The sequence below is a fragment of the Sapajus apella genome, unplaced genomic scaffold, assembly GCF_009761245.1.
Source record: "Sapajus apella isolate SASKATOON/1434 unplaced genomic scaffold, GSC_monkey_1.0 scaffold83, whole genome shotgun sequence".
NCBI lineage: Eukaryota > Metazoa > Chordata > Mammalia > Primates > Cebidae > Sapajus > Sapajus apella.
In genome coordinates this window covers 6,646,209-6,664,283 of record NW_022437023.1, presented here as the reverse complement: position 1 = coordinate 6,664,283, position 18,075 = coordinate 6,646,209, and the positions used below count along the sequence as shown (strand labels likewise).

Sequence of the window (18,075 nt, the reverse complement as noted above, 5' to 3'; positions counted from 1 at the left end):
CAAGCCAATGATTAAAAAATCAAAACAAAGATATAAAAATATAAATGCAAATCTAGAAGCAGAGTTTCCTCTGAACTTCTCCACAATGCTTCAATCATAATAAATTGAATCAAATTCATTTTCATTTATTTTTGACTCTGAAGACATAATTTCAGATATTCTCTACCAAATTTTTGTCACCTGAATAAATGATAAATTGTCTCTCATATTTTCACCCAAGACACTCCTAAAAATATCAGACAGGACAGAGCACTGTTGATCCATTTCTTGACCCTTGTTGGGTAAGGGTGAATTGACTAGTTATGAATCCACTTAATTGTAAATTACATTTATTTCTCTGATACAAGGAAACACCAGGTCCAGATGGTTTTACGACTAAGTCCTACCAAACATTCAAGAAACAGTTAATTCCTATTTTATTTTAACTGTTCTAGAAAATTTGGCAGTGGGGGTGGAAGATGGAGGCACACTTCAGCTTATTTCATAAAGCTAACACTATCTAAAAGCCCAAACCTGTTGAGGACAGCACACAAAAAGAAAATTATAGGAAAATCTCATTAATAAATGCAAGATGTAAAATTTCTGAAAAATTCTCAAACTGAATCTTGCTTTGAGTTTTATGTTTTATAAAGTGACTTGAGTTTTATTTATTCTATGAATGGAGGATGGTTAACCAGAAAATTAATTACTATAACTGACCACATTAATGGAATAAAGGAGTGGGGAATCAAGAATGAGCATACGGGGACATGGGGAACTTAAAATGTTCTTCTTGGGTATTGGGTATGTATGTATTGGTTAGCATTTGCTGTGTAATATGCAACCACAAATTGCAGTTAGGTAAAATAAGCATTTGTTTTCATACATTTTTGGGTAAGCTAGGGGTTAGCTATTTTTGGCTGGGCTCAGTTGGGCAGCTTAGCTTTAAACTGCAAGTCTCTGGGTCAGCTAGGTGACCACAGCCTAGATGTCTCTCATTATTCTTGGATCAGCTGGCTAGCTGTTGCAAGTTCATCTCATGGAAATGTATAATATTAAGAGAATTTACTCAACAGGACAAACACACTTCAAGCCCCTGCCTGCGTAGCTTCTGCCATCATCCCATTTGGCCAAAGTAACTTGCATGGCTGAGTTTGCAGTCAAGGAACAGGGAAGTATACTCTGCCTTGTATGGCATGGATACAGAGAGGAGCATAGAATTGGGGTCAATGACTCAATTATATAACGGGAACTGTATTAGTACATTCTTGTACTGTTATGAAGAAACACCTGAGACTGTGTAGTTTATAAAGAGGTTTAATTGGTTCACAGTTCTGCAGACTGTACAGAAAGCATAGCTGGGGAGGCCTCAGGAAACCTACAATCATGGCAGAAGGTAAACGGGAAGCAGGCAGGTCTTACATGGCCGGAGCAGGAGGAAGAAAAAAGGGGCAGGGAAGTGCCACACACTTTTTTTTTCCGAGACAGGGTCTCACTCTGTTACCCAGACTGGAGTGCCGTGGCATGATCTCACCTCACTGCAACCTCCGCCTCCTGGGTTCACGTGATTCTCATGCCTCAGCCTCCTTAGTAGTTAGGATTACAGGCATGTGCCACCACACCCAGCTAATTTTTGTATTTTTAGTAGAGACAAGGTTTCACCATGTTGGCCAGGCTGGTTTCAAACTCCTTGCCTCAAGTGATCCACCTGACTTGGCCTCCCAAAGTGCTGGGATTACAGGTTTGAGTCACTGCACCCAACCATGCCACACACTTTTAAACAAACAGATCTAGTGAGAACTCTATCACAAGAAAGCACTAGGGGATGATGCTAAACCATTAGAAACAATACCCATGATCCAATCCCACTAGGCCCCACCTCCATACTGGGGATTACAATTTGACATAAAATTTGCATGGGGGCACGGATCCAAATATATCCAGCCACAAGGCATGTGAGTATTTTATTTATAACTTATATGTATGACACATACACATTATATATGTTATGTATATGGCATACACATTATATATGTATAAAATTTGGTATTTACAAAATATTTCATGATAAAAATTAATTCACACATTAAGCACATTCTGGGAACCCTTTTTATTTAGTAGTCTCATAATCCCATCCAAAGAGGAAATGAAGCTGGCTTGGCAGGAGTTGTTCTTCATGATTGCCTCTTTCAATTTTTCTTTTTTCTGTTCTTTTAACCTCTTCCAAAAAGGATTTAAAGAGACTTACCAGGCACCAAGAAAAAAGTAAATTCATAACAAATAAAACAAAGCAAAAAGAAAATGAGGCTTCCAAAGCAAGACAGAGCAAGAACCACTTTAGCAGTGGCCTGGATGGTCTCTGTTTGCCTCTTCTGATCCTCTTTCCATCCTTCTCCATCTGTTCTAGGCTCTCTGAAGGGCTCCTGTGTCTCCTGGCTTCTCCCACAGCTACAGGGCTCTCCGGGTTGGAATAACGTCTCTGTCCTACTGCTTCAGGCCTAGAGACAGGTACCACTTCCTGTGAACCATCCTTTGCAGGCTTCCTTCATCCTGCCACACCTTTGTAACTAATTCCTTCAGTAAGCCCTTCTTTACGCTTTGTGCCAGGTTTCCTGTCAGGGACCCTGACTGCGACCGCCCACAAATCCTATACCTTAATTCTATATGCCTGCTTGATGCGAGCCTAAGGTCTTAGAGTCATTATCAAGTGGGAGACAAAATCAGCAAAAGAATCCCATCTCTCAAGAGAAGCAGACATACTCCTGACACCAAAATGGGCAAGAAATTTTCTCTGTGGTTGCTCAATCAGAGAACATTGTGGTGTAATAACCCCATTCTTTTCTCTCACAAACCATCTCTAATCCACTCAGGGCTCAGTCCTCAAATCGTTTCTTATCCTCACTTACTATTTGATCTTATCTAGTCTCATAGCTTTAAATATACACATTCTGATGACTCCCAGTGTGTGCCTCTGGTCCCGACTTTCCCCTCAATTAATTTTCACTATCTAACTGCCAATTTTTGGATATCCAGTAGGCATCTCCAGTTCTTTGTATGTCCAAAACAAAACTTCCAATGTTTATTCTGTAATTCTCTCCTTCCAGTGTGCCCTCATTTCAGTAAAGGGCCCCAGCATTATTTGCTTGGTTGCTCAGGGTGTGTGTGTGTATAGGGGTTGGGTTGGGAGTGGGGTACTAATGGAAGAAATCTGTCATTTTTTTTTTTTTGAGATGGAGTTTCATTTTCTTGTTGCCCAGGCTGGAGTGCAATGGTACAATCTCGGCTCACTGCAACCTCCGCCTCCCAGCTTCAAGTGATTCTACTGCCTCAGCCTCCCGAGTAGCTGAAATTACAGGCATGTGCTACCAGGCCTGGGTAATTTTGTGTTTTCAGTAGAGACGGGGTTTCTCCATGTTAGTCAGGCTGGTCTCAAGCTCTTAACCTCAGGTGATCCTCCCGCTTTGGCCTCCCAAAGTGCTGGAATTATAGGCTTGAGCCGCTGCGTCAGTGTCCCCCACCCCCCATCTTTTTAAAATAGCAACGAAGTCTTGCTATGTTGCCCAGGCTGGTCTCAAACTCCTGGGTTCAAGCGATCCTCCTGCCTCAGCCTTCCAAAGTACTGGGATTAGAGGCATGAGCCACTGTGGCTGTCCCTATCATCCTTGATACTTTTTTTTTCCACATTCCACATCCAATCCATCTGCACATCACATTGGCTCAGACTTTCAAAACATATTGAGATTCTGACCAATTCTCACGACCTCAATCGCTACCACTCTAGCTGAAACTACCACAGTCTCTCTTTCTATCATATTTATTCCTAACTGGTTTTTCTTCTTCTACTTTTGCACCCTTCCAGTGTCCCACCTCCATCAACCAGTATAATCCTTTAAAAATCAGTCATATCACATTATCTCCTGCTCAAAATCCACCAATTGCTTCCCACCACACAATCTTTACCATGGCCTACAGGACCTTACATGCATGATCTGGCCCCCAGCATCTTTATTTTCTATCATTCTCTCCCTCCTTCCCTCCCTCTCCCTCCTTCCAATCCAGTCATAACAGCCTCCCTGATGTTCTGTGAGCAGGTCAGGCATGTTTTTTGAGGCCTTGGGACCTTTGCACTTGTTTCCTCTGATTGAAGCAGTCCTGTTCAGACATCTACAGGCCTCACTCACTCATTTAAGTCTATGCCCAAATGACAAATCTTCAGGGAGGTCTTCTCTAAGTACCCCCACCACTGCTTACTTTGCTTCACTTTTCTTTACAGCACTTATCAGTAGCTAAAATGACATGAAATACTGGAGTGTAAGCTCTGTGAAAACAGTTTTTGTTTTTTCTTTCATCCCAGCATCCCCAGTGCCTGTGGCTTGAGACAGAGAAGGCCCTAGGTAAAAGTTTTGTTAAATGAATGGATGACCCCGTTCTAGTCTGTCTAATTTCTCGATACAACCTCAGCCAGATCCAACAAATATCTGAGTCTTAATTATGTGAGTGGCACTTAGCTAGATGCTTAGATCTTTAAGAACGTATAAAACAGCCCCTAACCTGAACTGTGTCCTTTTGGGAGGGTGCTGATTGGGAGATGGCACAAAGAAGCTAGCAGGGTACAGAAATGTTCTTTATCTCCACCTGGGTGGTACACAGGTGCAGACATATTTTATGTTTCACCACAGTAAAAGTTTTTGTTTTTAAGGTTCTGACGTATCTAGACACAAAACCAGACAATTTCCCAGCTTGGCAAGAGTAATGATGGAGCTGCACAGCCTGCTTTGTGAGCAGTGACAAAGTCACCTTCCAGGTACTAAGATTGGCACATCCTTGATAAGGGGAAAAGGGTACGATGTAGCCTGTTTTTCTTCTGAGGCTGGAACGTCCTAGAGATCACGGGCCTCTCCCATGCCCTGGAACCGTCTTCTCACTGTGGCGCTCTTCACTGGTGCCCAAGAACAAGACATTGCGAATACAGGATGCTGGATCAGTGGGGACTCGAGCCCTTAAGTGAGATGGAGCAAGGCAGAGCGGCCCTTGGGAGAGGGACAGTGGGGCAGCCCTGTGCTTTATTTTATTTTTTTTTCCCCATTAATTTATTTTATTGCATTTTAGGTTTTGGGGTACATGTGAAGAACATGCAAAATTGTTGCATAGGAACACACGTGGCAGTGTGATTTGCTGCCTTCCTCCCCATTACCTACGTCTGGCATTTCCCCCCTTGCTATCTCTCCCCAGCTTCCCACCCCCCACCGTCCCTCCCCTATTTCCCCCCAACTGACCCCAGTGTGTAGTGCTCCCCTCCCTGTGTCCATGTGTTCTCATTGTTCAACACCCGCCTATGAGTGAGAACATGCGGTGTTTGATCTTCTGCTCTTCTGTCAGTTTGCTGAGAATGATGGTTTCCAGGTTAATCCATGTCCCTACAAAGGACACAAACTCACTGTTTTTGATGGCTGCATAATATTCCATGGTGTATATGTGCCAAATTTTCCCTATCCAGTCTATCGTCAATGGGCATTTGGGTTGGTTCCAGGTCTTTGCTATTGTAAACAGTGCTGCAATGAACATTCGTGTTCACGTGTCCTTATAGTAGAACGATTTGTAATCCTTTGGATATATACCCAGTAATGGGATTGCTGGGTCAAATGGAATTTCTATTTCTAGGTCCTTGAGGAATCGCCACACTGTCTTCCACAATGGTTGAACTAATTTGACACTGTGTCCCCGTGAGTGTTAAGCGAGGACAGCTGAGGATACACGCGGCCCACTAGACGTCACACACGAAGCGGACGCGAGTTACACCAACGCGCACGCGCAGCAGGGGCCTCTGCCACGCAGGCGCACGGCGGTCCAGCACAGGGCGAGCGGAGGCCAAGGCGGTTGAGCAGGCGGGCGCGCGCCCCCTTCCCGGCCAACGGTCGCGAGGCGCGCGCCATGGAACAGCGGTTAGCTGAGTTTCGAGCAGCGCGGAAACGGACGGGCCTGGCCGCCCAACCCAGCACTGCCAGTCATGGCGCACAAACCCCAGGAGAGAAGGCGGAAGCAGCAGCGACTCTAAAGGCAGCCCTAAGCTGGCTAAAGCAGTTCCTGGTGTGGAAACCTAGGCCCGCGAGTGCCTGGGCCCGGCCCGGCCTAGTTCAGGTGAGAGGACGGAAACCTCGGCCCCAGGACCTGGCCTCGGAGCCACAGTCAAGGGCGTGGCCCTAGCTGCAGGAGGCGGGGCTGCTGGCGCCGTACGTGCCCGCGCTGTTACCGGTTTTGTCGTCTTCTTTCCAGCCAGCGACCCAGCAGCTCCTGATTCCAGGCAGGAAGCGAGGGTCGAGGGTCCTGGAAGAAGGCACCTCTGCCCTTGAATTATTCACCCCAAATTGAGTTATCGTGAAGCCCAGCGGCTTTGGGAAACCTCTCCACAACCAAGTTGAGCCACAGCCCTCTGCTAATGGAGGGTAAAAGGTCTAATTGGATACTGATGAAAAGTAACAGCAATTAAAGCTTCGTTTGATTCGCACCTGGGGCACATGCGGCTAGTAGCCCAGTTAGCCTGTGACTTAGAAATGCGTTAGAATACAAAATTTACCAAAGTGTGGTAGCTGTAACTCCTGGTAGTGGCAGAAGCTTATTCAAGTTCAATAGTGAATGTTCAAGACAAAAACAACAAAAAAATTTGATTTAGTATGATAATCTTTTCACAATTATTGTAGTAATCTCTTTTGCAGCTGACTTTAATTTGCATCCTTTTGTGTTTTCATTTAGTTTTAACTCATCAGTAAAATGGTCAGGTGGCTTGCAGTGAGATTGAAATACCTATGTGGAAATACAGGACAGAACATATCAAGGGATAAGTGCTTTGTAACAATATGTGCCAAGTGCTTTGTTCCTCATAAGTGTAATGGGAACTAAAAAATTCCTTTTCAAATTAAAATGTACTGGAACAGAAATATACCTTCCTCACCTTAAAATTATTTCCCTTAAGTTCATCTATTATTGCACAACATTTGATTTGAGGGAATTTTTAAAAATTACTGAAACTATTACTCAGTCTCGATATTCTCAGTGATATACAGGATTCCAGCTGACTCGCAGAAAGGTGAAAAGAGCGCAGCAGAGTTCAGACAATCCATTTCCTTGTGTGCAGTTTGTGTCGATTGTCTTTGGATAATTTTATTGTTGACTAGAGCTTTTCAAGTACAACAGTTGCTTAAGATTTGAGAAACCATTTCCCTTATTCTTTTTCTCTCTGCAGTTAAAAAACAATGTCTAACCCACGCAATGAGGTTTTGACTGTATGTCTCATTTCCAAAGGAATATGACATCATTGAGTTGAACCCAGAGAAACTGAACTCAGAGAAAAACTTCCATTATTGAAAACTCAAAAGCTGATGGCCAGACAAAAGGATGAGAGGAAATGCTGGACCTCCAATTTCTTGTTAACTACTGTTTTTCATAAGGGACTCCGCCTTAAGCTCATTTTCATTGACTGTTATCATTTCTGGGTTTCCTCTGGTGTGAAAATTCTCATTTAATTTTTTTTTCTACAGATTCTGCCTCTAGTTTAGAAAAGAAAAATTCTAATTTACAATTCATGTCAGATAATCTTGATGGCACACTGTGGCCTGTCAGAGATTTCACTAGCATTCTATTTTTTTAAATTATTTTAAATCTTTGTTTTTTTAATTGAAACAGCTTTGTCAAAATATGATTTACATACCGTAGAATTTGTTTTAACATATAATTCAAATATTTTTAGTAAATTTACTGAGTCATGCAACCATCACTGCAATCCAACTTTAGAATACCTCCATCACTCCAAGAAGACCCCTCATGCCCATTAGCAGTCACTACCCATTTCCAACCCCAGCCCTACACAAACGTCATTCTACTTTCTGTCACTATGCATTTGTCTCTTCCGGATGTTTCATGTAAATGGAATTATACAGTATGGTAAACACATTTTTCATCTATTTTTGTATTCAATTAGGTTCAACATGTAATCATAACCAAATGTCTTTTTTGATATTTACTTCTTCTGCTTTCTCTTTTTCATGCTGAAACAGTCTTTTAAATGATTACATTCATTGATTAACTCCTTATTTTTCTTTTAGAAAGACATCATCTTATTCAAGATGTTATCTCAAGACAACATCCTTGGATATTATCTTTTGTTCATCATCCTCTTTCTTCTAAGCACCATCTAGTTGTTGAAGCAACAGATTTTCAGGTCATAGTTGAGATACTCTTTCCTCTACGTAGTCCCGCTTTCCAAAGGATTTACTTGGCTTAGGTCCTTTTGTACACTTTATAAAACCAAAGCCTTTTCTCTGAGAGAATTTCTTGTGTCATGGAGTCTACTTTTTAGGGCATTGAATTTAATTCGAGCTTCAGAAAGTTGTTCAGTTAGAAACTCATTATCTTTTAGCTCATAAATACTAGAACTCATTTTTTTCTGGTAAAGAAACATCTTGTGCTCTCTGGAAAGCAACTTCTAGGTCTCTTTTTGTTTTTGCGCTTTGATCACGCTCTCTCATAGCAGCAACCAATCTAGCACGGAAAGACTCAACTTCAGCTTCCAGTCTTTCCTTGTTTTGTTTCCCTTCTCCAGTTCAGACTTGAACATTGTATCCTCAGCTTTGAGGTCATTAAGCTGTTGGGCATACTGGAATATTGTTTTTGTTAATTTTTTGTATTTTGTTTTGTAGTCTTTTGAAGATTATCGTTCATTTCTTTAATAATTTAATGTCCCTAAAATATTTCTTTTCCTTTTCAAGGTTCTTACTTTTTATTGTGCATACTTACATACACAATAAAGGCAATCTCTCTCTTCAACAAGCAATTTTCATGCATCAGATCCTTTTTCCACAACTATTTGAAGTTTTCCTTAAAGCCTTCACTTCTATTTCTAGTGATCTGATATCGGTTCAAGCTATTCTTTTACTTCAACTTCTTTCCTATGTTGCTCCACTTTCCTTTCTAACTCTTCTGTAATTTTTTCATACAACCTATTACCATTTCTTGTCTTCTTATCTTCTTGTTTTAAGGTGCATTCAAACTGTAGAATTCTTGTTTCCATTCCACTTTTAGATGTTTAACTCTGATTTCATTTCTTGTGTGTTGGATAGCTCCTTCTCTAGTACACTAAACTTAATTTTCATATTTTTATTGTCTAGAGTAAGTTGTTCACCAATACTCTTTTTTAAATTCCAGTGACTTTTCACATGAAATAAATGCATTCTGGATTTCCATTAGGATATGAGAATCATTATAATCCATTCCAAATTGCTTAATGAGCATCATCAACTTCTTATAATGAGGGTGAGTTTCCTTATGATCCTCTGAGGCTGTTTCAAATGGCTAAGTTCGGTCATCAAGTTTATCTCTAAATGTGTTTGCTTTTTGACCTTTTTATTTGACATTTTCTTTGGAGGCCTATCATATTCTCCCTTCTCCTTCTTAGGAAATCACTGATGGTAAGTTTTCCCACTCTTTCTTTGTTGAATTAATTTATCATCATCAGCAGTAGATGTACTATCATATAGGTTTTCTGATGCTTTCATCTTTTTAATTTGCTTCTTTCTAGCTTCTTCAACCTGTGGCTATTTATTTTCACTTTCAGGCTTTTCTTGTTCTTCCTCTGAGGTCACTTTTACTTCTTCTTCTGCTCTGGATGTTTGTACATCCTTCCTTTCTACTGCTTTCTTCACAACAGAATCTTTCAGTGTTAGGCTTCAAGGAAGGATGTTTTGCAGGAGGCCCTTCTCCTTTTCCATTTATTGTATATTTTTTCCTTTTTTATATGAAGGTCCAAGTAAAGACTCTGAAACACTCAGGGATACACTTCTTTGTAGTAAAAGTCAAGTCTTCATCTTCTGATTTAGGGCATGAATCAACACATTTTTTTGAAAATACTGAATGCAGATGCTTCAGAACTCCCAGAATCTTTGGCACTTGCTCCTTCTTTTTTCAAACTTGCATTCTTCTTGGTTGTTTCTTCTGGATTGTCATTTGAAGACCGTTTTCAAGTATCTTTTTGCAAATGTTGCAAAATTTGTTGTGAGTGCTTGTCAGACCACCAGAAATAGTGTAAACATAGGCTGTGTGTTCATACATATTCTTGAGTAAAGAAAATATTTTGTTGAAGAAGAATGCTAACTATACCTGACAAGCTATAATGTACAACAGGTATGAGGGCTGTTCTTTTCAACCTATCAACAGCATATACATTTGCCTGTTTCTTCACTAAAATTCCACCTTTTACTGTGTTTTGCAAACTACAACAAGTAAAAGCAGTGTGTTTCCATCCTTGTTCTAGCACTTCAGTATTCACATGGTGTGAAGGGAGTTTTTCTGCCAGTAGCTTAGTCTCATTACAGACAGTATAGTAGAGAGCAATGTTGCTGTAGACATCCATAAGGTCTAGATTGGTGCCATGTTCTAACAGAATGATGACACAGGTCTCTTTTTGGCAATGTACAGCCTTCATCAAAGGCATCTTGTTTTGTTTGTCACCAATGTCAACCTCATATTTTCAGTTTAGTAGAACAGTGACCACTTTTACATGGCCATTGGCACAGGCCAAATGTAAATCAGTCTTGTCCATCCACAGATGAAGTAATGCAGAAATTCCAGGATATCTGCGCAATGGAATATTCTTCAGCCATCAAACTTCAGAACATCTCATCACTTCCAGCAATGTGGAGAGAGACCTGTTCCCCCACAGATGAAGGGATACAGAAACTGTAGTATTCATTCACAATGGAATACTCTTCAGCCATACCATATACTAAAATCGTATCATCTGGAGCCACATGGTTGAACTTGTCCATCCCTTGATGAAGGGATGAGAAAAACTGAAATATATATCCAGAATGGAATACTCTTCCACCACAGAAATGGATGAAATCCTATCATTTGCAGTCATGTGGGAAAACCTCTTCATCCACAGATGAAGGGATAAAGAAACCATAGTGTATGTACGCAAATGGAATACTCTTCATCCAGAAAAATATAATGAAATTACATCATTTGCAGCCACACTGTTGAACCTAGAGGACATCATGGCAAATGACCTGTCCATCCATAGCTGAAGGGATAAAGAAACTGCCACACAGGTACACTACGGAATATGCTTCAGCCATAAAGCTTCGGGAAATCCTGTCATCCACAGCCATGTGGAGAAACCCAGAGGACATTAGGTCCAAAGATATGAGCTTGGTAGAGAAAGTCCCACACCTTTTAATCTCAGGCATGGAGATTCAAAAAAAAACCTTTATCTCCTGTCCATCCACAGATAAAGGGATCAAGAAACTGTAATATATATACACAAAGGAATACCCTTCAGCCATCAAAATAACCGTGTCATTTGGAGTAACACAGATGAACCACAGAGGCTACAGCTGCCTTGTGCCACACCATGGATAGAAGCCACCATGGCCTCTGGCCGGGCAGAGCTCTGACCACAATGATGCCTCTGCCCGCACCCGGGCCCCACTGTGACTGACGGTGCCCTTGCACCTTTTCAGTAGTCATTGATGAGAAAGCATCTACATCCTCCTTCCCACTACCAGATTTTGCTTGAAGGAAAGCAGTTTCCCAAAATAATTTTGTGACAAGCCTCTACCACATTAGGACAAAAATGCTGGTAACTGAAAAAAAAATTCCTACAGAAGCTTTCTGCTTCCCTCTCCAGCCATATCTCAGGCAAGCCCCCAGCATACCACCCCACCGGAGGGCCCATTCCCCATACTCATCTGCCACTCCTGACCTCTAGGCCTTGGCTCAGGCAGGCCTTCTGCTCAAAGGCTTTCCTTTATAGTTGCCTCGCTAAGCATAGCTTTGCCTCACCCCCCAAAATCTAATAATCATCTTGAATTTCTCCCTTTCTCTCACTGTCGTTCATTCATTCAACAAAAAGCTTGTCATGCGTCCACTGTGTTCCAGCTTTTGTCCTAAACCCTGGGAGACAAGTGTGATTAAGATAGGCAAGTCCTACTCTTGTACAACTTGCATTTGAGCTTGGGGCAGCAGGGAAGGGAGGACAATAAAACCAGATAAATGCTATGAAAGAAAAAAGATAAGACCAGTAGATTGTGATAGTAAATTAGGGGTGAAGAGAGGAGAGTACTATTTTAAATCAGCTGAACAAGGAGAACTCACTAAGAAGGAGACAGTTAAGAAGAAGCCACCCTGGCAAAAACAGACAAAGGAAAGGGTACATGTGGTGGCATTTTTGCTGTTTGTAGTGAGGGGGCCAACCCGGTGATATGAGGGGAAGGGAGCATTCCTCTCAGAGGGACTCACAAGTGCAGAGGCCCTGAGGTGGGAAGCAGCTTGATATTTGAGGAATGGTAGTTCCTTCCTTGGACCATGCCTATGTGTGATGTAACAGTCACAAACACTTCTTTACTAGCTTTTACAGCAGAAGGGAACTGGTACTCAGACAAATTCCAGATGAGGCAGAGGAATGTCTGTGACTCTCCTCTTTCTTATTTGCTCCCTTTGTCAGTTGGTTGACTACCCCCCACCCCCACCCCATTCCCTCTAGCTCCCTAACCCTTCTCCTGCCATCCCCCATAAAGACCGCTAATTAAATAAAATGGGTTTTGGAGGAGACCATCCTAAGATCCCAGACTGACCTAATCTCTGCCTATCATTAATAATATGACTTTAGGGAAATTACTTAACCTCTCAGTGTTTTCTTATCAGTAAGTTGGGAATAATAATGCCTGCCTTCTGGATTACAAGGGTTCATACATTTGAAGGCTCTCAGTAAATGGTGGCATAGGAGCATTCTTCTTTTTTACTCCCTAAATAATAAATTTAGTTTATTGTTAATTTCAACATGTATATTCAAAATGTATTCTGTGTTCATCAGTCCATTATTTCCATCTGATTGCTGTCACCACCCTGGTCAATGTCTGGCTCTCTCTTGCTAGCTCTCCTCCCCAGCCTTTTTGACACCAGGGATTTCATGGAAGACAATTTTTCTACCGAGGGCTGGGGAGAGATGGTTTCAGGACAAAACTCTTCCACCTTAGATTGTCATCATGAGTTAGATTCTCATAAGGAGTGGGAACCCTAGATCCTGCTGCGCATGCGCAGTTCACAATGGGGTTCATGGTCCTATGAGAATCTAATGCCACCACTGATCTGACAGGAAGTGGAACTCAGGCGGTAATGCTTGCTCACCTGCCACTCACTTCCTGCTGTGCAGCCTTGTTCCTAACAGGCCACGAACCCTTACGGGTCCAGGGGTTGGGGACCCCTGCTCCAGATGACAGCCAGAGTAGTCTTAAATGAAAGGTGGATTGTTAGTTCCCTGCTTAGACCTTCAGCTGTTTCCATTTCCAGAATCTTCACTGCAGCCTGCCTGGCTCTACTTGATGTGACTCCCACCCCCCTGACCTCCCTCCTTAGCCCTGTCATCTCATACTACTCTTTCCCCTTGCCCAGGACACTGACCAGATGCATTCTTGGGCAAGAAGTACTGTGCTTGCATGTCAAATCTGAAACAGACATTTCTTTTTTTTTTTTTTTTTTTTTTGAGACGGAGTTTCGCTCTTGTTACCCAGGCTGGAGTGCAATGGCGCGATCTCGGCTCACTGTAACCTCCACCTCCTGGGTTCAGGCAATTCTCCTGCCTCAGCCTCCTGAGTAGCTGGGATTACAGGCACACGCCACCATGCCCAGCTAATTTTTTGTATTTTTAATAGAGACGGGGTTTCACCATGTTGACCAGGATGGTCTCGATCTCTTGATCTCGTGATCCACCCACCTCAGCCTCCCAAAGTGCTGGGATTTCAGGTGTGAGCCATCGCGCCTGGCCAGACATTTCTTTCTTTAATGATGTCAGCGGTCAGGGAAGTGGCTGATAATATAAGGACCTCTCCAATCAGACGTCCTAATCTACCTGCAAAGATAATAATTACAATATAGATGCCAAAAGAGAAGGTTCTGACAAAATAGAACTTCTGAAGCATCGTAAATCACATGACCAATGTTTGTGATCCTCGTTTAAATGTTCATGCGAAGAAGAATAGGGGGTGTAACTGAAGAGTTGGACTAAAATTTCTGCTATGTATTGAGAACCTAAGTGTGGGATGCCGTGTTCTGATCTAGAGACACGTGGTCTCCTGGTACTTAAACAGTCTGGCGTCACACATGACATGACCTATATTAAGAGAGACTAGTGCTGAAGAGTTTGGTGCTCAATGGACAGGAGAGGCAGCTGGTGCTTTGAAAGGCAGAGGGGGCACCCTCCCTGATGTCCAGAGAGATAAGGGCCGACAGTTCATGAACTGTGCTTGTCTGGAAGGAAGGCAAGGAGTTGAGAAAGAAAGAGGAAGGCCTGAGATGGGGACTGAGAATATCTTTGGATAATAAGACCAGTTACACTGGAGTAGAAGGGTCATTTATGGAACAAAAGATTGTGGATTGTGTTGTCATGGAATTTTCCGGACCACTGTGACCCACTAGTGGATAGTGAAATTAATATAGAAGATTTTGTGCCCTATTTAAAATGTTTTAAAAATAGAATAGGAAATACAAGAGAGCTTCTCAGGGAGGGTAAGTGTTGACTTGTGAAACTTTGTTACGTATATGTATTCTGGGTTGCAGTCTAAAATGTATTCCTTATTGTGGGTCATGCTCAAAAGAGTTCAGAAAACAGTGGACTGGACACTGCTTAAAGCTATCTAAATATCTGTGTCGGCCATTGGCATTTGGCACAGAAGCCTGTGTACTAGCATTTCAGTCTGTTGAACAAATGGAGGGCATTGGGTTCCAGCCCGAGGAATTTGGATTTTATCCTGTAGGCAGTGGAAGTTTTTGAAGGTTTGTGGGCAGGAGGGTAATGGGTCTTTAAGAAAATTTATGTAGCAGTTGTACATAGGATGGCTGGGTTCAGGAAAGAGGTAAGAGGCAGGCAATCTAGTTAGAAGACGTTGACTGGGCCTTGCGTGAGTGACAGTGACCTATGTAGGTTGGTCACAGGGGATGGGAAGGAAAGAGGGCCCAGTAATGACAGTGATGTCTGGTTGGTTGGTTGGTTTGGTTGGTTTGTTTTTGAGACAGAATCATGTTCTGTTGCCGTGTGATGGTGCAATCTCGGCTTACTGCAGCCTCCGCCTCCCAGGTTTGTGCAATTCTCATGCCTCTGCCTCCTGAGTAGCTGGGATTACAGGCATGTGCCATCATGCTGGCTAATTTTTGATTTTTAGGAGAAATGGGGTTTAACCATGCTGGCCAGGCTGGTCTCAAACTCCTCAGTGCAAGTGATCTGCCTGCCTCAGCCTCCCAAAGTGCTAGGATTACAGGTGTGCGCCCTGCTGATTTTTTTTTTTTTAATGTGAAAAGGATTTTTGTTTCCTGTCTCTATTTTAGAATCATGTCACTCATAATATTTTAGGTCATCTAATCAAATCAGCAAAAGTGTGTTGACTCTGACTATTTGAAGCATCTGTCATGACTGTTGCATTATCAGTTATTAAGGAGTTCCTGTATGGGGCACAATTTAGCTCTTGTTAGCAGCAGACTAATCTGAAGAAATGACTCCCATGGATAAGAATCTGTCTGAGTGCTGTAGGGCTTTTGTTAGGTCACATCTCACTAAGTGCTGATCAGGTTTGATTCAGTTGGAGCAGAGCACATAGGCTCTTTGGAAATGATTGTTTTAGAGAATAGGGGAAGAGAATAGAAATCAGTGAGCCAACAGCCTTCTCAGAGCAATGAGAACTGCCTCTTCAGATTAGTTTTGATCATCTCAGCTCCATTACCCTTTATTCTTACTTTTGTTTGTTTGTGTATCCTAGGAAGCGGCTCAGCCCCAGGGCAGCACATCACAGCCACCGCAGAACACAGTCATTCCTCTGCCGTCATGCTGGGACCAGTCTTTCCTGACAAATATCACCTTCTTGAAGGTTCTTCTCTGGTTGGTCCTGCTGGGACTGTTTGTGGAACTGGAATTTGGCCTGGCATATTTTGTCCTATCCTTGTTCTATTGGATGTACGTCGGGATGCGAGGCCCTGAAGAGAAGAAGGAGGGAGAGAAGAGTGCCTACTCTGTGTTCAACCCGGGCTGCGAAGCCATCCAGGGCACCCTCACCGCAGAGCAGTTGGAGCGCGAGTTACAGTTGAGACCCATAGTGGGGAGATAGGACCCAGCTGTGCCATCATGCAGCTAACCTCAGACGTGATCATCTTCACCACTGGCTGTGGATTTGATTTCTGGTTATAGGACTAAGGGCAGCTTGCGGGTTAGCTCTGTGACTGCATAGTTCTACGTGCTTTCCCTGATCTTTTGCTGCTATTTGATCTTTAAATTTCTCCTTAGTTTTGGTGAAACTCTCTAAAATACATTCTGATGCAATTTATAAAAATTATGTACTCAAGAAAGGAGTCCTGTTTCTCTCAATTTCTCATCTGTTTTGGAGATGGCTTTAGAACACTAGAAAAGCACTGGGGAGATTCTCAACTTAAAACATCCAGCCATTTGAAGGAATGATTAGGTACATCAGGGCTTCATAGTAAATGTTCTCTTTAAGTCTTTTAATGTTTATAACAATTTTTTTTCCCAGAAGGTTTAGGTTGCAAGTTTTGTGTTTTTGTTTTGCTTCCTGCTTTAATTCTTTCATTTTCTGTCATTACTGGTATTGACAAATAAAATATCTTTAAAACATCTCCTCTTCAGAAATAGGTCCCCCTTCATTGCCCATCACTGTCTTTCACTCTCCTATTATTCTGCCACCACTGAGTAAAGGAAGGTAGGAAAAGACAAACGCCTAAGTGCAGGTGTGGGGAGGGGAGGGGTTTCACAAGTCGGTATTGGAGATTTCACAAGTGGTTGTTAACGACCAGTTCAGCAAGAAGTATTGAGTGTGTACAAAGGGGAGAGCTGGAAGTGTAAGTCCAGACCTGTTGGCTGCTCGAGTTGTTTCGTACATTCTAAGGCAGCAGTCCACAACCTTTTTGGCACCAGGTACCAGTTTTCTGGAAGACAGGTTTTCCATAGATGGGGTGGTGATGGAGGTGGTGTTGGAATGAAACTGTTCCACCACAGATCATCAGGCATTAGAGTCTCATCAGGAGCACACAGCCTAGATCCCTCGCATGCGAAGTTCACAATAGGGTTCTAAGGGCGTTAGAGTAAGCAGCCTTTTCACCTGTGGGCCTCTGGTGAGAAATTATGTAAATAGTGATAATCAGGCTTGATTGTAATGTTCCTTCCTCTTCCAGTACAGTGTTAGAGTTTGGGTTCATTAAAATTAAGCAAACTCCCAATGGGTTGGAGCTGTTCTCTTTAATTCCATTTTGTAGCTAACCTTGTTGTATTTCAGCCCTTGTTGAAAATTCTTCTGGTAAGTGTTGCTCTTCCTCATGGCACTTTTCCCATTGGGAGTTTGGCTATCCCTCAGAGCCATCCAGTCAAGCACAAGGTCCATTCTAGCTCACAGAAAAGTCTTTTCTTCCACGATTTCTGTTTGAACTGGACATGTAGAGAGTATGGGAAACAGATGAATCCCTATTAAACATGAAGTTCAGATTGTATTTAAGACAGAATTTTGTTTTCTGATTTATTTTCTTAAGGCTTTCTTAATTTCATTGGTACTTTCTTTGGGCTTTTCCATTTCATAAAAGCCCAATACAAGGGATTAATTCCCTAATCTAAGTTTTACTGCAGTGCTCAGGGCAGTAAGCATTGCTGTAGGAAAGAACTAATTTGTATTTTTAAAACATAAAATTCAAGCTTTCTCCTGAAATAAAATACCCGTAACTCTGAATTAGAGAGGTTTGATCCAATTAGTGACCCCAGTAGGATAAAGACTTAAGCACGCAGGAGTCTTGACCTGTGGGTGGACCTCAGTAGTGATTTTCGAAATGCAGCTGTTTATGAGGTGGAGTCTAGATTGCCTCAAGCCCATCTTTCATGGGATTTTCTATGAACAATTTGTCCCTTCTCCTTACCTCTTCCTGAAGTTTGCATGTAATGATGGCATTAACTTCTAGGAAAAATAGGGTGTGAATCAATTAAAGGCTTGACAGGGAGAAGAAGAAAGAACAAGTATTTGCTGCTCTCATCAGACCATAAGGCTTTAGGTGCAGCCTTGA

At 42.2% G+C, this 18,075-nt stretch overlaps 1 protein-coding gene across 3 annotated transcripts; it reads left to right on the top strand.

Moving 5' to 3' along the window:
• Positions 1-5,798: 5,798 nt before the first annotated feature.
• Positions 5,799-17,521, top strand: SAYSD1 (SAYSVFN motif domain containing 1). 3 transcript variants are annotated; one of them, XM_032253619.1, is made up of 2 exons: positions 5,799-6,117; positions 15,780-17,521. In XM_032253619.1, exons 1-2 carry the CDS (start codon positions 5,911-5,913, stop codon positions 16,122-16,124), a joined length of 552 nt encoding a protein of 183 aa, XP_032109510.1. In that variant the 5' UTR covers positions 5,799-5,910; the 3' UTR covers positions 16,125-17,521. The 3 variants fall into 3 exon arrangements, with proteins under 3 accessions (XP_032109510.1, XP_032109512.1, XP_032109511.1); XM_032253621.1 differs by lacking the exon at positions 5,799-6,117 and adding an exon at positions 10,946-11,611; XM_032253620.1 differs by lacking the exon at positions 5,799-6,117 and adding an exon at positions 13,788-15,103.
• Positions 17,522-18,075: the final 554 nt, after the last annotated feature.

Bases quoted from the DNA above. Each gene is read 5' to 3' on its own strand.
- SAYSD1 (XM_032253619.1), top strand. From the start codon at position 5,911: ATGGAACAGCGGTTAGCTGAGTTTCGAGCAGCGCGGAAACGGACGGGC. The intron at 6,118-15,779 runs GTGAGAGGACGG...TGTGTATCCTAG, and splicing joins CCCGGCCCGGCCTAGTTCAG to GAAGCGGCTCAGCCCCAGGG.